The 21854-nt window shown below is 40.5% G+C and overlaps 1 protein-coding gene across 1 annotated transcript; it reads right to left on the bottom strand.

The window, feature by feature from the left end:
- Positions 1 to 331: 331 nt before the first annotated feature.
- LOC135499371 (GATOR1 complex protein DEPDC5-like) lies at positions 332 to 21149 on the bottom strand. The gene is made up of 39 exons (XM_064790119.1): positions 21140 to 21149; positions 20928 to 21015; positions 20735 to 20784; positions 20350 to 20435; positions 20078 to 20161; positions 19897 to 19946; positions 19654 to 19723; positions 19092 to 19232; positions 18660 to 18729; positions 18298 to 18370; positions 17913 to 18100; positions 17617 to 17751; positions 17251 to 17312; positions 16870 to 16943; positions 16481 to 16568; positions 16221 to 16260; positions 15798 to 15912; positions 15160 to 15377; positions 14651 to 14881; positions 14302 to 14402; positions 13651 to 13906; positions 13174 to 13311; positions 12739 to 12789; positions 11109 to 11253; positions 10716 to 10938; positions 10239 to 10499; positions 9960 to 10045; positions 9651 to 9768; positions 6985 to 7098; positions 4831 to 4863; positions 3897 to 4094; positions 3448 to 3554; positions 3161 to 3238; positions 2830 to 2962; positions 2371 to 2659; positions 1933 to 2096; positions 1540 to 1708; positions 1233 to 1293; positions 332 to 1069 (listed from the first exon to the last, which is right to left on the bottom strand). The coding sequence occupies exons 1-39, from the start codon at positions 21147 to 21149 to the stop codon at positions 574 to 576; spliced, it is 5094 nt and encodes a 1697-aa protein (XP_064646189.1). The 3' UTR covers positions 332 to 573.
- Between the last annotated feature and the right edge of the window lie 705 nt (positions 21150 to 21854).

The raw sequence follows: 21854 nt of genomic DNA, 5'->3' as shown, positions 1-21854 counted from the left end.
GTACAATTGCGCTAAGCCTTGCTGTACAAAACGAAAGCATTAAATATTTACTAATCTATTGCCCAGTAACCATGGCTAGCTGGTGATTTCATCCCAACTAAAAAAGAGACTAGGATTGACAGTCTCAAGATTGCAGTATACAATAGGACCTCTCTGTTAAGTATGCACCCCCCCCCCCCCCACAACTAGTCCTCTCAATCAGAATGAGCTTGTACAAGAATGGAATACTGCTCCATGCCGGGGGATATGGGGGAGATGGCCGCTAATATTATGACACGATCCAGTCTTGATCTTTTAAGCAATAGGACAACACAAACAAGTAAGTCAAATCTTCTTTAAACATGTTTAAAACAATCTTTATTTATTTGTAAACTTCATACAACACAGAATCTGACAGAGTTTCATTCTAACAGTACAAGTAATGACCACTCAATTTGCAGTATCAGATATCACAGGATACCAGCACAACTGTAGGAGTGACCCTATCCTTCTGGTTACACTTCCCTCTTTATTACTTTACATATGATAGCCCTCTCCTAGTTCTTATCTCACAAGTCCCTCTACAGATTATGATCAGACAGTTTCCTCATTTGGGTCCACGGACCAAAACTCTGAATCGGTGAGCATTTCCACTGGTTCTGCTGCCTGCCTAGCCTTCTCCCAGCTCTCATCCCAAAAGTCGCGCAGCCGATTGTCCTCATTATTGCAGAAATCCCTAAAGTCTTTTAGCACCTTATCTTGAAAATGTTCATCACCAGTGTTCGAAGTTCGCCAACGTTTTGTCAGCATGAAATTCCACGACCAAATGAATCCGATTTGATCCTGTGGTCCTGGGTCACATACACCATTAATCGAAAGATGTCTCGCAATGAAATCCTTGTGTACACTCTGCCGTTGCTGTTTCTGAGCAAATACACGATCCTTGGCCTTTGGCGAGGTTATGATATTATGGTCTGGAATCAGTGCAAACATGCCACCCGTGCAGTGGACGTATTTCATCGAGATGTCCTCTGGGAGACCATACGATGTCGACAGATTGATGGAATAGAGGTCACGCATGAAGCCAAACCTGGAAAGTAAAAGACAATTTTTAATGATGAAATATTAGTGACATAATAACAAAGTGGTAAGTGGGACTTGGCAAGGTATTATAGAACTGGATATCTGATATTCTTTCAGGGAAAATACTTTTTTTCCAGTCCTGAAATGAAACTGGCAAATTTTTAGCTCACCTTTTGAGAATTGCATCTTGAAACAGCTCCAGTCTTTCCCATGGTCTCTCATCTTTAAATTCTGGAAATGGAAGTCGTAGAAAAATTGAAGCCCCACTCTAATCAATTCAATTTATGTGGAATTAGATATATGCCACATGGCCTTCGGACATTATAAATTACACACATTACATGGAGGCTCAGTGAATAGCGGCCAATTTGTGATTGGAAAGTCATGACTTCGAGGTTCAGCCCACTCTCTACTTTCAACTGGTCTGGGATGGGCGGGTTGAATTCAACATAAGCCCATGTTTGGTAAAATACCTACCTCCAAACAATGAAATGCCCGGCGTCTTCAAGCATGCCACATTTAGTGGGATGAAGACGGGTCCTCGCAGTGGATCCGAGTTTGGTGTATACGGCAGGGCAAACTGATCTAATGGTACTGGCAGGAAGTGAAACCCACAAGAGCTGGCTTTTCTGGCATAGCTGTAGATCTGGAATTGGATGATTGACAGAGAGTTAGTGCTGCAAAATCAAGAAATTAACCGACCTAAAGTTTTTGTCAGAATGTATTGAGAGACCCCTTATCCCACTAAAGCTGACCCCCCCCTCGTGTGTGGCAAATTTTTCAAAAAAAAACCTCTCACGAACTTCCGATGTCCCTCTCTAAATTCAGGTTAAAGATTTCATTCCAAGGATAAACGTCTCTAACTCTTACCAGTTCTCCCATGATGCACCCTGTCGCCACCATCCATTGAATCTCAAGCGAGAATGGGGAGAGAGGGTTGTACTTGCTGTGGTAGAAGGCAATACCCCATTCTTTCCTGTCGCTCTTCGCTGACGAATCCACATCAACATTCACCTGCTTGAAGTTCTCATGACCTAATGACAGCAAGAAATTATTTGACATAGATAATACCTACCTATCATATGTAATTACCTATTTGACATGGGTAATTACCTATTTGACACAGGTAATTACCTATTTGAGGTAGGCAATTAGCAAATTTCCACAAATGTGGGTCTTCTTAATAATAGTTAATGAGCAAGAAGATGTAATCAGTAAAATCTTTGAAACAGTACCTATCATCTATCAATCAAAAATTAAGGTATCAATAAGGTCTTGGCCGAAACCATTTGTAGTGATGACTCGTACCAATATTTTTCAGCGTTGTGTCCCGCCAGCAATCAGACGTCCTCGGTTTCTTCGGTGTAACTTTCGGCGGCAAGTTCTCTTCAAGCCACGCGCGCACCTCAGGGGGAGGCTTGTCATTTAGATCAATCTCCACCTCGCACCATTCATTGGAGAAGAGGCTGTTCACTGGCGCCTCTGGCCCAACCCCTTGCTCGCTCCTTGGTAGGATGGTAAAGAGGAAGAACCCATTGATGAACTTGTGTTTCGGGTCATTTGACGGATGACAGATCAGCTTGGCATCCAACATTTTCTGAAAAAAGACAGGATTTTATCATAAGAGTTCCTATAAGACACTTTATTGTGACATGTATCTTGAAAGCTGTCTAAAGTGACACAAAATCACCACTGAATTAGTATTTTCTCCATCATCACATTTTCTTTAGGTTTAAAACCAACAAATTATCAAGCAACTTAACATACCTGCAGAATATCGACAGCCATACTATCAGACATGACTCCTTGAACACACACCCTCACCCATGCAACGGCTTCCGCTGATATGAAGCAATGAGGGGGAAGACCAGGTTGCTTGGGAAGAAAAGATAAGCCTTCACTGAAATGGAAGATTGAACCAAATGAAATATTTACATGAGCCACCAGAATATACAATGAACAACGAACATGTAGACCTTTAAAAATAGCATGATTATTTGTGTGGCAAACATTTTTAGACAGCGGTTGACGAGGACACCTACCAGGCATTGCGCTTCTTTTCATTGTGTTGAATACTTAAGTTACAAACTGTACTTACTTTGCATCAAGCATGGCCTCAACTATGTCAGTCAGTAGTGAGTTAATTGTCAAACAGTCATCGCTCTCAGATGTACTACTGCAAAAGAAGTCAAACAAAGAAATCAGTTTCTCTGAAATCACATTTCCACATTTATGAGTTCCAATAGTCATGTGCATGGGCAGCATGTACCTTCTATTCAGAGTCTCTCTCTGTTGCTTACTTGTCAGTGACTCCACTCTGTTTGTTATCACTGTCAGCATACGACAGTGATATAATGCCCCCCTAAACCTGTCTCTGTTGCTTACTTGTCAGTGACTCCAATCTGTTTGTTATCACTGTCAGCATATGACAGAGTCACAGATGCAATCTCAGACGACTGCGATATCACTGTCGAAGACTGGCTGCTCGTTGACTGAAACAGACGTTACGCACATTGTTAGAGGGCTGATATCTAAAAATATTACCTGTCAAAATTACTATATCCTGAGGAAATAAGGACCCCTAAGGTCTCAGGGGTTTGTGTGAGGGCCAGAAAAGCCAATATTAACCCCAGATGCCCCAGAAATAAAAACTGGCCTGATTGTAGCTGAAAGCAGCTGACATCATAATATTACAACGTGACATCGGTACTGCTGGTTGGATTTAACCAACATCTCTCTCAATATCAGCTGATAGGAGGTGCAGCTTGTGCTGTGTTCTGCAGTTTTGGTGATTGTTAGATAAAAACAGCAGCGTGTGTGCCTAGTAAAACTACCTTTTTCACATCTGGTGCAGGGGAATGAGGAATGCTTGATGCTGTCACCAAGGGTGCAGAATCCATCGTGCTTTCGCTTGCGAAAACCTTGGCGGGCATACTGGGATGGCGAACACGATTTGCGACCTCTGGCTTGAGTTCCAGGCCGTCTGCTAGGGATGGTTTTTGGATGGCCACATTTGCTGCTGTGGTGGTTTTCTGTATAAGATCAATTTATGAATTGATTCAGTTAAGGTTTTAGATGTGCAATAAGTCCTTTTTCAGAGATAATGCCCCCTTGAAATAATCATGAGATCCCATGTCTGAAGTGTGTAAAAAGAGAGGGCAATTATTAATCAAATGAAGAATCGTCAGTTGAGCTGTTCCCTATATCAATATCATTATCTAGACTGACAGGTGGTAATAACGCAGGAGGGAGGCTTTCCCTGACCAAGGTGTTACCATATCCAGGGGTAGCCAGTATCTTGTTCATCTGGACTTAAATCCCCAGGAGGGGTAAAATCTGTGCAGTCTGCAACACTATACAGAACCCCATGTTCTCAGTGATGTACTGAACCTGACCTTGTCACCTAGATCTAAAGATCCACCCACCTAAGTTATTGCCTCCTAACAGCAAACAAAACCAAAACATATTCTTGTGCTTTCACTTTTGTATCTTTACCAAGTTTGTGGTGGAACTCAGTTCAAACTACTTGAATTTCACGTTACCTCTTCCATGCAGACAACCTATGATAATGGATGATGTTGAGAACTATATTAGACGCCAGGCCCAAAAAAATGGAAAAGAAATTCGACAAAGTCTAAATCACTAGAAAATGACTACAAACTGGATACCGGTGTCCAAATATTTTTGATAGCATGCCGATGGACCACACATTCCCGCTGTATAGAAACTACAAATGAATTCAACCAGGTATTACTAATGGAATCTTACCATTTTACTTTGAAAATACTGTGTCAAGGAATTCTGTGGACAAATCATAAAAAATAATCAATTAAAAAAGTTAAGAAATACGGAAATGTGACATAGTATTGAATGCCTGGCATAGACAAGACAAAAATCCTGTGATGGAATGCTGTCTAACCAACAAAATGGTACCAAGAACTCAGTTTCGCCGAACATGTGGGTTACTGGTTTCTTGCACCCACCCCTTCAATTCGTGTTGGTAGAAAAGTCCTAAGTTTAACGACTTGAAAAATATGATAAAGTACACACGTGCTGCTGAAAACATGTTCCAGAGCACTCTATCATCATCATCATCAATGCAGTTGATGATTATTTTGAGCTAGAAGCGTGTTATATTGCTAGAAACTAAAGCATAAATGACATGATAGTTCAAGACACTGGGATCTGCAATAAGAAAGCAGCACCCCGACAACCTCAGCTACATTACCAGAGGGCCACTGGTGCATTTGGTTGGGACGGTTTAAGGATTTGATGGGCAGGGGTCGTCCATGCGTAACATTGCAACATATAGGCCAAGCTTTTGTAGTGATTTGGATGATGCAAAGTGAGAAGTTGGGAATTGATAAAAGCTGCTACGGGCAAGAGCGCAGCAAGTAATTTGAAAGAAGAGCTGACCATTCAAAAACGCAAATCTTCGATCTAATGCATTACGTTATAATTCCATATAAAAATTGTGATATGATAGATAAAGACTTTGTAAAAAATGTTGAGTTCAATAAGAATTCATAAAGACTAGTCTTTATTTATTCTCGGTGCAATGTACATGTAATAACTCCTGATAACATAAGATTGTCTACATTTACACATCACAATGTAGATACACAGAACTGAGTGTGCACACCATCCAGGTTACTGACTGTGAAGACATCAAATACAGTAAAACTCCAGACAGCAGGCAATAGAAAGTGAGTGTTGCAACATGACAAAATCCTAACACATGTTTACTCATCCATAAACACATTTTGATGCAAATCAACTTTAAAAACATTGGCAAACACCAAGACCATCAATGTTTAGCTGTGTGAAATGACACCAATACCACCATAATGTGACTGTGTGAATCAACACCAAGCCCACCTACACTTAGCTGTGTGAATCAACACCAAGCCCACCCACACGTAGCTGTGTGAATCAACACTATCCCCACCTACAAGTAGCTGTGTGAATCAACACCAAGCCCACCTACACTTAGCTGTGTGAATCAACACCAAGCCCACCTTCACGTAGCTCTGTGAATCAACACCAAGCCCACCTACATGTAGCTCTGTGAATCAACACCAAGTCCACCTACAAGTTACTATGTGAATCAACACCAAGCCCACCTACAAGTAGCTGTGTGAATCAACACCAAGCCCACCCACAAGTAGCTTTGTGAATACCAATAGGGTACCAGCAAAATTACAGCCACCGCTGATTGGCACTGGCTGTCAACTAGGGTACAGCAGCGAAGTATTAAAAACTACCGCTCATATCCTAGCGATAGCCAGCGCTGCCTATTTGAATGCAATAGGCTATCAAAAGCTGAAGCGAAGCAAGCAGTGATTAAAGCAGGATTATGACTGATTAGGAAACTGAAACAAAGCATAGGTTGATAAAAGCAAAACTGTTTGCATAATTGGTTTGAATAGGCTGACATTCTTGCTGTTTGGAAACATATAAAACCATTTTCATTATCAAGAATTGAAAAAACACTTTGATTCTTGGAAGGACAGTTATCATACAATAATAGCTTGTCGGTTAATTCAACAATAGTAAGATATCTTTTTTGTTCATTGAAACAAACCGGTTATAACGCAGCCTATTAAAACACCTGCAGGTTAGCAAAGCAACTGATGTCAGCAGCAAGACATACATACAGAAATAAAATTATTGTCTCAGCATGCTAGAGTTTGGTGGTTCAGTTTAAAGGTAGGAAAGGAATCGATTTTGGAAAAAGAACTAGGGTAGCCAGCAATATTGGTCTAAGAAGATTCTGCATTCTTTTGACACAAGGACTGTTCAGTGACATAAACAACACTACTCGTTTTGATGAGCATTTAAACTGAACCACATCATTATGATGTCACAGGCAAGTAGAGACAAAAATAAAATGGTTGTGTGCACAGAGATTGTGATAAACACCTCAATGGGTCTTGGGTCACTGTTTCTCCGTAAGGCAGAAACGTTCATTATGGAAGGAGCTGATAGTTTCTTCTGGCAGTGGTACTCATGACTGGCACGTCTTGCCTCTGAAATCTGAGGAGGAGATTCATGGGTGAAAGCAGGACCGCCAACTTTATTTACAATTAGGGAAAGGAAACGGCTGATTATTTTGGCTTCGCTTTTTAAAGTAGTACAATCTTACCGGAATAGGTACTCGCCATATGGCTCGCCATGGGAATGAATACTGATAAAGGTGTAGGAAAGTTTGTCAGATATGAGGATTCAATGTCAAGCAAACATGAAACGGCCAGGGGCCATTGTGCTCACCGTATAGATATTTGGTGCTTTGTAATTCATCCAGATTAAGAAACATTGTACATGTATAGTATATAGGTCAAACCAAAGTCGGTATGACATGTGATGTATCGTTGCTTGGAGTAAGTACCATAAGAATATCATCAAAAACAAGTCAATAATAAACGAGATATTGCACTTTTTACCTATTTTAGTTTTGGCCTCCTGGTGGCCGAGTTGAGTACCAGATCAGATCGAAATTCGGTGTCCGAGGTTACATGACGTAGGGAGTCATGTGTATCAAATTTCAAGTTCAAAGCTTTAGTGGTTAAGAAACGTGCCATAGTTACAATCAAACGACAAATTTACGCCATTTGACCTCTGTGACCTTGAAAAGCAGGTCAGATCAAAAACTCATATGATATGTGATGTATCCTTGCTAGGAGAACCTACCATAAAAATGTTATTGAAAACGAATCACTAAAAATAAGCAAGATATTGCACTTCTTACTTTTTCCATTATGGCCCCCTGGTGGCCGAATAAAGAATCAGATCGAGCCAAAATTTGGCATCAGAGGTTATCTGATGTAGGGGGTTATATGCACCAAGTTTCAAGTTCATAGCTTTACTGGTTAAGAAACGTGCCATAGTTTACACTCTAACGGCCAATTTACGCCATATGACCTCTGTGACCTTGAAAAGTAGGTCAAATTGAAAACCCGTAAGATATGTGATGTATTCTTCCTAAGGGTACCTACCATAAAAATTTTATCGAAAACAAGTCACTTATAAGCGAGATATCACACTTTTTAGATTTCCACTTTTGGCCCCCTGGTGGCAAAGTTGAGAATCAGATCAAACTGAAATTCAGCACCAGAGGCTATGTGATATAGGGGGTTATATGTACCAAGTTTCAAGTTCATAGCTTTAGTGGTTAAGAAACGTGCCATAGTTTACACTCTAACGGCCAATTTACGCCATATGACCTCTGTGACCTTGAAAAGTAGGTCAAATTGAAAACCCGTAAGATATGTGATGTATTCTTCCTAAGGGTACCTACCATAAAAATTTTATCGAAAACAAGTCACTTATAAGCGAGATATCACACTTTTTAGATATCCACATTTGGCCCCCTGGTGGCAAAGTTGAGAATCAGATCAAACTGAAATTCAGCACCAGAGGCTATGTGATATAGGGGGTTATATGTACCAAGTTTCAAGTTCATAGCTTTAGTGGTTAAGAAACGTGCCATAGTTTACACTCTAACGGCCAATTTACGCCATATGACCTCTGTGACCTTGAAAAGTAGGTCAAATTAAAAACCCGTATGATATAAGATGTATATTTGCTATGAGTACCTACAACAAAAGTTTCATCGAAAACAAGTCACTAATAAGCGAGATATCACACTTTTTAGATATCCACATTTGGCCCCCTGGTGGCCAAGTAGAGAATCAGATCGGAGAGAAATTTAGTGTCACGGGTCATCTGACCTAGGGGGTCATGTGTACAAAGTTTTAAGTTCATAGGCCTAGCGGTTAAGAAACGTGCCACTGTTTTTGAACTAGGATACGACGGACGACGACGACGACGACGACGACGACGACGACGACGACGACGACGACGACGACGACGACGACGACGGACGACGGACACTGCGGTATTGTATAGACTCCCCTACGGTGAGCCAAAAAAGAAGGAGATGGCTGATTTTGACAGTTAGAGAGCTGTAGAGTTGAAAATGGGAGATGGATATGCTGTACCGCTCTCAGAAAACATTTTATTTGCTTTTTATTGTACATAGGATAATGCAGAAATGAATCTTAAACTCTAAGCCATAATCTAGCGCAACTACTTAAAATATGACAGGAATAATCCAAGCAAATTGTCTTATACTTTTAAAATGACATGAAGGAGCAAATTCAGCTTAGAGCAACAATATGAATAGGGTGGTCAGTAGTAAGTCATCTGGGATCTGAAACTTCTAACCCTTTTGCTGCGGAAGCCATTTTTCAGCCTGCACCAGCCAGGACAGTGCAGTGCATAGCAATGCTGAACTATGCACTGCTGAACAGTGCATACTGTTATATGGATGGCCAAGTATTGCCATCTATAGCATTTGCATCAAACTAATGTTTCCTGTGTGCATGTGATATGTTTAGAGAGGCTGCAGCCAAGTGCAGTTGAATTGTAATCATATGTGGGGACGAGGTGATATGCTCGTCACCTGTATGTGATAATACATGTGACATGACCTGCTATGCACGTCACCCACAGTGTTAAGGTCAGCGGAAAACCAGTGCAGATTGTAGCATTGCAGTAGGCCACACTTTAACCCAACGCTATCTTACCTTCTGCTTTCTGGTCGAACTCGGCCTTCGAATCTTGTTTATTGTTTCAATGAAGCGGAGGTAGCCCTCAACAATCTGACACTGCTCCTTGATGCATCGTTCTTCATAGATGTCACACCTAGAAAAGGATGAATAGAGAAAGTGAAGAATTGAATAACATGAGTTTGATCTTGCGTTATTCTTTGAAAGCACTACCTACTAGGCATCACAAGTCACCTTTATAGAACTCAAACTTAAAAGAAATGGCATCATCACTGACAAATAGAATACTGATTCAAATCAGCCAGGACTAGATCATAAATCACTCACCTTGCTGAACCCTGGATAATCTTCTCCGTAGCAGGATCCGTTTGTAATGGCAGTAGGAAGAATCGACTCCGCCAGAATTTCAGAGACTGAATAAGAAACACACTATTAACAGGATGTATTGGATACTGGGCCCTTCTGTGTAGAAGCCAGCAGTGTTAACCACTAGGCTACAAGGCTCCTCCATAGTGCAGAGAAATTGACAAATGATCCAGGATTAAACATCTTAATCTATTCTAAGCGTTATTTAAGCATAATAACATCAAAAAGAAGGGGACTCACTTCCACAAGACCAAAGTCACTCTCGCCTCTCGTGCAGATGTACAAATCCAGATAATTCCAGTTATAACTCTCCAACTGTTCGCTGCGGAAGTCTGCCCACGAGATGTCGTACGTCTTTGAGTCTGGCACTTGTAGCCGATATCTGTAGTGGACGAGAATGTTGGGTGCAGAATGGCGCGGGCGGTATCTGGTGACAGTGATGGACGAGTTGGACAGGTTCAGCTTGTGGAAGATACGGCCAATACTCATGTTGTATTCTTCCTGAAATTGGATAATTGATACATGAAAAAGTTTTGTGAAAATGATCGGACCTAAAGTTCTCATTATGTCTTTGAGGTGTTGAGATTAATGTAATTTTTTCAGATAAGAAGAGGAGTAGAGCTGGGTACTGCAGCATTAGACTCCAGGAGTTTTAATCTCTTGAGTCAACTTTATAGACTAAAGAAGTTTCCATTTCATATATTATAAAATGCGTACTGATTGTTCCTGTTCGGGTCTAGACCAAGTCCTATTATTATAAAATGAACCAGTGTTATAACGAGGGCTTGAGCTCAGCTTGCTGTGTCCACCTTGGGTCTGCGTCTTTGGCTGCACTATCAACTGGAAGCCTTGGGCCATCCTCTGTGAGATAAGCTCCTTGAATACTTGACTACAGGTAAGTGGTTTGTGGTTGTACTTGCTTGCATCTTCACCGGAGGGCCTAAAAATAAAATTGAAAAAGATACAAATCACATCCAAGTTTGTCAAATTTATGGTAAAACTAAACAACTTTCTTAATAATTTATCAGTGACCTGTGAGTAATACTCATAGATCCAAACATTGTAAAAATGTACTCGTATGCGCAGACACCAAATTCTTATCCTTCTTACCTCTGCCAGACGTCTTGATTATAGTCGTCAGGCAAGAGACTGTAATCGGTGAAGACATAGTACTTCTGCAATGCCTCTTGGTCAGGGAAGTAATCAGTTGTCATGGGCAACTGGGCTGGGTAACATAGCGACTTCCAATCAACCCCTGAAAATATTTCAAATATGAATTCTATAAAAGCCAAACTGAGATTCAACTTACTTTGGTCAATAAAAAATGGTTGGAAACATGAAGCAGACTTCTGAACCCTTCTTTGCAAGACAGGAAATATTATTCATCAGCTAAGAAAACGTGCGCATGATAAAAAGGCACATGCCGCATTGCCAAAAAAGTGAATTTAGTACATCAAGTGGTAAAAATTGCTTTAGTTTAGATGCAGAAGGAGTCAATAAAAGGCCCAGGAGATCCATGTTCTGAAATAATGACAAAGTATATTTTACTCCCATTAGAAATATCTGTGATTTCAAGCAGCAGCTTCAGTTTCAAAAATGCGCAAAGATAAAATCTACCAGGAATTCAATTTAGTTAGTCACGAAACCGGCAACCAGGACATAAAATTTTTAGAAATAAGAGAGAAAAATGAGATTGCACTAACAATGAAGTCAAAAGATAACAGAGACACGTAAAGAGGAATGTAAATTTCAAAATCTTTCTGTGATGAAACGGTTTCCAGTAGTTTAGAAGGTATTGAGTGTTGAGTGTTCTGACTGAAAACCCATGGCAACTAATATGCAATTTGTCACTTTAAACCCCTCTCATTTCACGAACCTATTGTGTTTACGAGTTTGCGTAAGGGAGTCAAGACTGCAAAAAGAAGTCGAGAGTGCCTAATTGGTTGTGGCCCATGAGTACTTGGCCGTGGATGGGTGAAAGGGATTATAAAGCGGGTTGAAAGTTAAACCACTAACAGCAATGGTTAGAATGTGGCTCTCGTGTGTCGGACTTTCAATCAATTGAGTCATGCATAAAAAGAAAACCATATGCATCTGGGTGGGCTACCGAAAAATACAATCGCAAAAGTGGTTGAGCTGATATTTAACTTGGGAAAAGGCAACAGACAAAGGAAGACGAAATATTACTTTGAAGTACACAGACATTCTGAGCATACTAGTCATACACAGGCCAGAACCTGAAAGCGTGCCAATATCTAAGCATAAAATGTTATAACTGGTGAAATATTAAAATAATAAGCCATGCAATTAGCAGAACTTCTTCTTGATACTTGGTATCTAGACCTTAGAATCTTGCAGAATCGACCAATATGAATAAAAATTTAATAGGTTTTTTGGCCAGAGAACCCTCAAGCCAGAAGCTGGTGGCGGGGTAACCAGCACACGATTCTAAGGTCTAGATAATAAATGAAGCAGAAGATGTCAAATGATGGAACAAAGACAATGGTAGCACAGAAGTGACATCTACATATGAGCTAGTGTTTCAGCTAGAAATCTGAGAAGGCAGGGCAGAAAACGGCACAGCCTAAAAAAGGTAAGGTGCAGCTCACTGCTTTTAATGGAAATGCATCAGCCACTTGTGAAGAAGGCAGGGCAAAAAGAGAATTTCAAAAAAGGCAGGGTGCTGGACCCTACTCTGACACTTTAGCTGAAACACCACATGTCTATACAGTATCCTCACCCAATCTGCCCCCAGCTAGAGTAAACAGGCAGTCCGACGATGTCCAGAATGCTAGATGGATGAAATTTAGGGAGCACATATTAAAATTAGTTTTAACAATAGACTGCACTGGATTTTTTAGCTTTAGCTGTTATGAAATTGTCATATTACAAGGCTCCATTAATCTATGTCAAGTAGCCAGGATCAATGAGTAAGCCATGCATGTTGACACAAAGCTTGAACACATGATGACGCTGTAAGAAAATGATTGCATAGTCTGAGATTTTACCCCTTACCCCTGGCTAATGATCGAGTCCATTTCTTCCCGCCTGGATGCCCCCATTTCTTAAGAGTATTTCTATAGAAGATGACCTTACCCATGGTCAAAAATGAACCCCATTCCTTCTTCCCTGCTGGTGGACCCCCTCAGAGTATTTCAAAAGAAGATGAACTTACCCATGGTCAATGATGGACTCCATTCCTTCTCGCCAGGAGGCCCCCACAGCCAGCGGCCGGTCTTCTCAACCTCAAGTTCCCTCAAGATACTCGACAGCCGTTTCTGAGAGTGTGTGGGTGTCTTGGCTCTTGCAGCGACTAAAGAGAAAGATAGGAAAGTGACTTGACTCACAGGTACGCCCAAAAGAATTTCGAAGTGATGCATGAACACCTTTGTGGCCTACACACTAGAAATAACTTGTCCATTCTTTAGTTAACACGTAAATTGTTACCAATGAAGCATAACTTGCTACTATGTGACTGTTATGTGAACTCTGCCTCAGGCATGATCGATGAAATCTCCTGGCCTCGGCAGCAAAGGTTGGCAAACCAGCACCACATGCTTAGACTTTCAGACTGACTTTCAAATCAAAACTTATAGAAATATTTCCGAAAAGCAAATAAGAGGAAGTTAATGGAAGTATAAACAATACTCACATGTCTCATCATAGCTGCCTTTCGGTACCATACTCGAGATACTAGCGTTACTCTGAACCTTGGATATACTCTGAGATCTATTCAGCGTCGAAAGGCTCGATGAACTGGGTATCTGTTGGAGAGTGTGAGTGGAGGTGGTACTGTCACACCTGGTCAGGGTACCGGACGGCGATACCGAACTTGACTGGTCAGACTCATTGCAACTACTCTCCTGGCGAGTGCGGTTCTTCCTTATTTCAACGGCTAGCTGGGCAGCCTGCAAGTTTTGAACAGTGGTGAATTAACTTTTATATGTCGGAACAGAGGCAATTCAGCAGCAATACAAATAAACAACTTCATTATTATGTTGAAATTGAGAATCTAACTAAAGCCAAATTTTTGTCAACAGTGAAAATATGGCTCACTTCTATGAAATAAAAATTTGAACCACTTTATTAACCTTAAACTTCATGATTTCATCTCTCATAATTGAAAACTGAAGAGACCATAGTCATGAACAGTTGATCAAGCTTGCTCCAATTTAATTTGAATCAAGTCAGGTGTTTGACATGCTTGACTAGGGTCTCTAAAACACAAGAGTTATATGGGTGACCTCATGCACACCTCATGACTCAGTACAAACAGAATGAGGGCAAAGCAGACGTCGCATACCTCCATGACTTCCTTGGTAGGTGGCTGCACGCTCAAGTCAATTTTATTTTCCTTTATCTTGAAACGATGGTAGTGAGACCGGATCGTCGTCCCTTGGGGATCTGGAGTAAATGTAACAAAAGAAAAATATCAGATTGTTGCCTTTGTACCTTTGTTCATCTTTTATTGCCAAAATTGCCAATGGCTAACATACCAGGGAGAAATTTCATCAGGCCAAGGCCTGGTTGTCTAAAAGCGTGTACCTTACATTACATGTACATGAAATGACATGTCAACATGATGCTATAAGCTGACATTTTTTTCAAGAATCAGGCCATGAGGGTCAGTAAAAAGGACCTTGTTAACATACCGATAGGGAAGGCATGTATCCAGCGCCTCCTATTGGAAGTCATCTTAAAATTCAGCCTCATTGGAGCGAACGGATTGATGAGGGCACGATGTGGTCGGCCCTTCTCTTCACCGCTGCCGGTTCGGGCAAGATGGCTGCTCAGTGATGTCTCACTTCCCACAATGCTACGGTATCCGATAACGAGGTCATCATTTGACTCAGAAACATTGGACTCCTGAGTTATCCCACCACCTGCAAATTGAACAGACATGAGATATTGTTGAAAAATGTTATTATCAACAAAAAGTCTAATAGTTATCATAGCACGACATCACAGTAGAAAGTTGGCCATACTTGTACATTTGCCAACTGGCATCTCCACAAGAACTACATTCAAACCAAACAGCCTAATTCTGATCCCACTCGACCTAACATCTCAACCAGATTTGTAACTGTACAAGACTCAAATTTCAGAAAATGGTGAAAAAACTGATTGGCTAAAATGTTTTTGAAATAAATGGCAGACTTACCCATACTTGTAGCCACCACTCCACTATAAGATGATGAGAGAAGATTTTCAGGGCTCGAGTGATATGGAATCGGCATCTTTGGAGTGACTGAGTTTCCCAAATCAGCGCCAAGGTAGTCGTCAGAGATCGTGCGTGTCCTTGGGCGATGCTGGCTGAGTGCTTCCTGGAAAGACTGTGGAATGAATTTGGACACTGCTGCCGAGGAGCTACGGTTTTTCCTGCAAAAGAAAAGGTATTCAGCTACAGCCAACTGGCAAGGGAGTTTGTATCTAGTTAGTGCTAAGTTAATAGCACTATCAAACTCTGGTCAAACATGCAGGTAAAGCTGTAGCCCCTTGTTGCAATTCATGATGGTTTGGTGACTCAATAACAGCACTCTTGTGGGACCAGAGTTCGACCACTATTCTACAGAGTAAAGTTAACGATGATATCTGACACATCAAGCAAAATCTTATCTTTTGTCATAGTTGGAGTAGTAAATGAACTCTCTAATGCTCTATAAATGAAGTGTTGAAGCAAAACAAACTACTCAGTAAAGGAAGAGAACCAGAATATTCAATCAACTCCTTAATTCATATATAATCACCTACATTTTCAAGAAGAATAACAAGATTTTTATCGGGTAGAAATTAACCTACACTTGAGTCATAGAAGCCACCTTGCTAGGGAGTTTGAATGTATTGCTGTCATACTCATCATAGTCAACAAACGGGAAGTTGTCGTGGGATTGTTCCCTCCAGCGGTTGGCAAGCACTGAAACGAGCAAGGAATGAGCTGGTGAAGTATCTAATCATTTCTCTACCGGAAACTTTGGTCACTAAGATACCAAAAGGATCTTGCTGACCCAGTCATATTTAAACTGCTTACCTACACTCCACGCAAGCCACAGTCATGACAGCGCAAAAGCATGTACCTGGAGCAGACGACAGACAGCATTGTTCAAAGATGGCAGCACTGTGACTTTTACTTACTTACAAATCTGAACCTCTCTATGTTATCTGACCCTCCATTAATTTCAGCTCTTGACCTCAACAAGCAAGGCAACCTTGACAAACACTCACCATTTTCCTTACTGTTGTTCTTTTCCATTCCCAAGAGAGGCTGTAATGAGGGAACACCAAATGAGGAAGGCAAAAAGTAAACAAATCAGTATCGGCAAAGAAATAAACATATAAAGTGGATCGAAAAACCTGGGATTGCAGTAGTTTTCTTAATTTTGGCACCAGGTCATCAAAAATGATGACCTTAGAAACTGCTCAAGTGACCATCTTTTGCACATGATGTAATCCCACACAATAAAAGCTGCTATAAATAGACTTACTCTGTTTGGGTTTTTGATTCCCAACTTAATCCTTGGCACAAATTTGGCTGAATTTGTACCTTGTTCCTGACTGTTCGAATGGTAGAAACTGAAATGAAATTCAATGGTACACATCAACGAACAGTGCTCAAATCAAACAGCAGGAGACAGACATTTATCACCAACCATATCACCATTCAGCATCTCTTAAAGAAATAGAAGTTCTTAGAAAGCCCATTTAACTGTACAGCAGTCTCAAAGTGCTTTCCACTCATTGACCACCCTGCGCTGCACTTCACCATTTCAGGCCAGTTTGTACCAGCATAACCAAGACTACCATCTAGTTCCAAGACTGACATTTCTTTCATGGTTTTGGTATACAATTCTAACAGTATTACAAAATGGCCAACCTGATATTGATCCAATGTGGAAGGTTGTAGTCGTCACCAACATCCAGTGTCGTCTGATCGTTCTTGTTATGGAACTTAAGATGAAGAGAGTAAAGTCAATGGTGAAGTTATCCTTTTATTTGTGTAGCAGATACTATTATACAAAATATGTGATAACATGAGCCGATTTCTTGCATTTCAAACGGTTTGAGAACTAAGTTTGATAACATGATTGACCTTCACAAGCAAAATATTCACTGAATCCAGTGGTGATCTTTACTTCAGATTAATAGTCAGGATCAGCGCTGCCCACAGCGGTGACAGACACCTCTCAATTCATGACAGAGGAATGTTACAACAATGTGTCTGATTCAAAAAAAGGTTGTTGGGTGTTTTTCTTACCTTGAATAGCGGGACAGCATGAAGAGGTTGTTCTGCCATGCAAACTATGTCTGCTCCAATACCTGGTGGAAAAAAGATAGAGGTACATTTACACTTGGAAACTTCTCTCTTTACCAGATATCATCACATCAGTCAGCCAGATGACTGAAGAGGGACTGACAGTTCACACAGGTTATGTTTGCTCCAAATCTGATGATGAGTGTCCCTAATGAATTTTTAGGTCATGAACTTCTCAAACCAGTCACTTAATCTCTTTGCTAAACTTAACAAACAACTGAATCCGACTTGGTCATTCAAAGATAACCAATGACGAGACAAAAGTTTCACTCAAAATCTTAGTGAAATACAAAGTTTTGTGAATCGTACCATAGTCGATTGTCCTTTGCTTGGTGACATTCATGAGTTCACGATCAACTTCGAAAACACCTGCCCCGGGTGTTATCACTACTGCAACTTTTCCAGTCCTATCAAAGTTACGGTCAATGTAATACTTCTCATAGGCTTAAATTTGAAAAGAAGTACAGAAAATATACAAAAAATGTGACTCTTTAGTGTGCATGTACATGCCGATTAATTGATCTATATTCTGGTTTTGGTCAAGGTAAAAGTTTTATCAAAAAAGGCGGAATTTTCTGTAGTGGGAATGGTAGGCATGAACTTACAATTCAATGACATGTTGATAACTTCCAGAAAGTTTCCCTGGGCAGCCGTGGAGTTCCAAGCCCTTGGTAGCCGATGGCCGCTGCTGTCATGGAAGTGAAGCACACGCTTCGGGTACTCAACAAACAGTTTCTTAAGCTCGATCAGCACTGACGTCCATTCATCGTATCTCTCATTCTGGACAACAACCCTGGAAAGAGGAATTACTGAGGAAATTAGTCCTGGTTTTCCTTTAGAACACATGAGAGTGTGCTTGTAGAACATTTATGGTTGTTTTGTTGGTAGAATAGTACAGGCAAAAACCTATTACTTTAAATATATTCAGATCGGCACAAGTCAAAACATTGCAGCTTCTTTTAAGCAGTACCGTAGTGTTGTGGTACAGACCTGTAGAAATCCTCATAGAAACGACCCTTGTAGTCTTGAGTGATGCATTCTCTCACAGGATGTGGCAGTTCATCTGTCCAAGAGAGAGGAAATGATTAGAACGACATGTGATGACATGTTCCCTTTTAGCCAAGTGTTGTAATGATTTCAAATAATAACTTCATGGAGGACCAGGAGGGGTTTTCTTCTTCTGCGGTCGGAATTATAAGGAGGAGGGCTCAAGTAAACACTTCTTGTTCATATGCAATAGCAAGGAAAAGTTACAATGAGGCAAAGACAATGAACTGAACTGTTTGAGAATGGATTATTGGCTGCAAGACTGCAGGTTTGATAATGAAACTGAATCGAAGCATATGACACACCTTTTGACTGTGCATCGTAAAACGTCCGAGAGAACATCACAATCGTCACATCATGGGAACAGTTATTCTCCTGAAAGATCAACAAATCTTAGTCAGAAATTCTTTAGATGTAAAGGCCTGATATAAGTCAGATGGTATCCCTTATCGAAACAAACTGTGGTATACATTAAGTTTAACGCAAACACATACACAAACTGTTTTGTCATGGCCCTTGCATTGAACTTTTCTCAGTGAATATCTGCAAGGTGCCAACCTCTTGATAGTAGGCTAAGAATTTCTTCCAAATTAATCAACTGGCTATGTCTACAGAACAGTTGATCTGTGAATTAACATACTTTTGATACTATGAAAGCAAAACTTCCCTTCCGCTTGGCAAAATTATCAGCCAATCCCTCAAAGGATGTTTGCCTTTGAAATCTAGTGTCACTTTACCTTCCATTTTGCAAAGAGTTCGGCCAGGAAGCCACAGACAGCTTTTTCAAAGTATAAGTCTCCGTAGGCATCGAACTCCCACATCTCACTGCTCATCTGGATGAAGATACTGATCACTGCTGTTGAAGACCTAAACACAACCTACAGAGAGAAACATATATTCCATCAAGAATTAATAAAGACTAGTCTTTATCAATTCTTGATTCCATTGATAATGTCAACCCAAATTATTCACGTTCATTCTATTTGCAGTTTTAACCTTAGCATACTTTCAATTTCACGTATTTACAACCCTGTGTAAACTAAATCTATTCGTGATTATCTGTCAATGCAAGAAAAAAAGGCATGGAAGCGTTTCAAGTCTTTAGTACCACGATCCGCAGCTGGCCAAATAAAATCATTGAATAACTGAGGCCGCTTTTTCGAGGTCACAAAAGGCTTCTGATGAAATCTACTCTTAGATGCTTCTTATATAGCTTCCCTGGATGTAACTTGCATTGGTCCACTTGAAATGAACTATACGGATAATAGCTCATTGCTCAGTGGTAGCAGGCTTACTTACCCTGGTGTCCTCTGTCACATATCCGCATGTCATCTTCTCTCCCTTTGACCAAAGCTCATTCACTTGAGCCCTAAAAAGGAACAGAATAAGTGATCTCAATTTAGAACGTGAGCATTTTTGAAATCTACCTGCATATGGCAGTAACTTACAATATTACATTTCTTAATTATTCCTAACTACCTTCTGCTATCCCTATAGTATATTCAAAAAGGGGAAATCAAAGGGGGTGCCCCAACCACTTACCTCATTTCTGCAAACTCAATTTTCTTAGAGGCGTACACACATGTATTGACCTGAAAGATAAGACCGAAGGGTGAATAGACTCTAGTTTCACTGATATAAGAAGACCGTTTCTGAATAGTCAAGGATCATCTCAGAACCAAATGCTATGCATTCACGTTTAATACATCAATACATATCTTACCAAGGTCTTGGAGAGCCGCCACATATCACTCCGACTGTAATACTGTTCTCTAAAGACAATCTCCATGAGATCCAACGCCACAGACTGAAATAAAGACAAAATAATAAGATATTATTGCAAGATAATTTAACTGTTAGTTTACAAACCAATACTTGTGAGTGATTCTTAATAACAGTCGACCCATTAACATCATCATGGTGCAAATTGGGGCCTTTTCCTCTGCCTTGCCTTGCTTTACTGAATGCTACAAACATCAGCTTTAAAAACCTCACCTTTGAGTCGACAACATTGACCCTGACATCTTTGTATGTGCGGAGGTTGAAGGCATTTGCCACGGACTGCTCTACGCTAATAGTGTCTGGAATGAAAACAGAAAAACTCCACTAAACAGGCATTTCTGGGAGAGGTACGTCCAGAGACATGCTATACTTGAACATCAATTCATTCAAATCCAATATGTGAGTGCAGAGTCCAAATGCAACAAAAAAATCAAAAATCATGCCTATATTACAACCTACTATAACAAAAGCCACCACATAAGGCCACCTGACCCCCTCCCCTCCCATCTCCCCCCTCCTAAATCATGCATTTTTAGACTGATTCTAAAGAAGGACCATTGACTGAGTCAGAATCATGAATTACAATAAATTCTCTCACCCTTTTGCTGAAAGTCATCTCTAAGAGAAGGAACTTGTAACAATAAACGGCTGAAAATAAAGAAATAGTAAAGGTTATACTAATTCACCACTTAATGAATAACTTTCGATGTCCATAATATTTATCACTAATCATTAACCTTTGGGTAAAAACGATGTGAAAATAAGCAAGTTAGCTATTGACTGTGACTGACCTGGTTTCATCTTCTGGATGAAATATCTCCACAACATTTCCAGCAGTGATATTTGGAAACTCTTTTGGGTTAACAACAATGGATTCACCTGAAAGGAACAACCAGAAAATAAAACTTGTAACAATGCCAGAGGACTCCAGAGTTACTCACTTACTCATACTGTCAATAGTCACTTACACACCAGACGGAGGAAGTCACGAGACAAAACAAACCTATAGGCATAACGAACAAAAGAACATGTGGTATGCAACAAAGTCTCATGGTCTTTTGTTTGCTGCTTGTTTTTTGTGGCCAGCAGTGGCTTCCTCCACCTGGTAATGAGGGTATCTATAGTGTCATAAGAGCCTAAGAGGGCAACAAGAGTCAAGGTATTGACCCTGTCATCAGTGTTGGCCTTGTCGTCACATCCTGCCTGTCATCCAGGCCACGACCAACGTCGTACATGTATGATGGAAAAAATGTGAGGTACGAGACGTAACCGACTAATCGCCACTTTAGGTCGAAGTTCAAAGCCAAAACTGCGGCACAACGAACAAGTTGAAATGACTTGCCTCCAAAGTTTCCTTTTTGGTGGACCCAAAGTTTCACCAACTTCATTGCGTTGCCTTGGCTTCAGAACCTACAGTATAAATGCATGAAATAAGGAGAAAACATGATAAATAGAGCTGCTGGTGCCTGGATTTTACAATCAGTGTACATCATGTACATGGTGTACCAAAGCTCAACCATTCAACCTTGGTCCCAAATGATATCAAAGTGTTACCTCTGTGACACCATTAAGCCCCACAATATGACAAAAACACTGCAATTAAAACTCTTTTCTCCAATAAATATATATTATTGTTTATTAAAATGGTAAGTTTTGTAGGTTATTTACGTGTAAGAGGCAGAATATTTCTCGAAATATCACATAGCCTCGTCCCCAGA

The sequence above is a fragment of the Lineus longissimus genome, chromosome 2 (genome assembly GCF_910592395.1).
Source record: "Lineus longissimus chromosome 2, tnLinLong1.2, whole genome shotgun sequence".
In the NCBI taxonomy this organism is placed as follows: Eukaryota; Metazoa; Nemertea; class Pilidiophora; order Heteronemertea; family Lineidae; genus Lineus; species Lineus longissimus.
Note: the sequence above shows the minus strand (reverse complement) of the source record. Positions and strands in the feature narration are given on the sequence as shown.

Excerpts from the sequence above, each read along its gene's own strand:
- LOC135499371 (XM_064790119.1), bottom strand. Across the intron at positions 13,312-13,650 it reads AGGCAGCTATGATGAGACAT|TCGCTGCAAGAGCCAAGACA; the intron begins GTGAGTATTGTT and ends CTTTCTCTTTAG. Across the intron at positions 10,939-11,108 it reads AATCAAGACGTCTGGCAGAG|GCCCTCCGGTGAAGATGCAA; the intron begins GTAAGAAGGATA and ends TTTTATTTTTAG.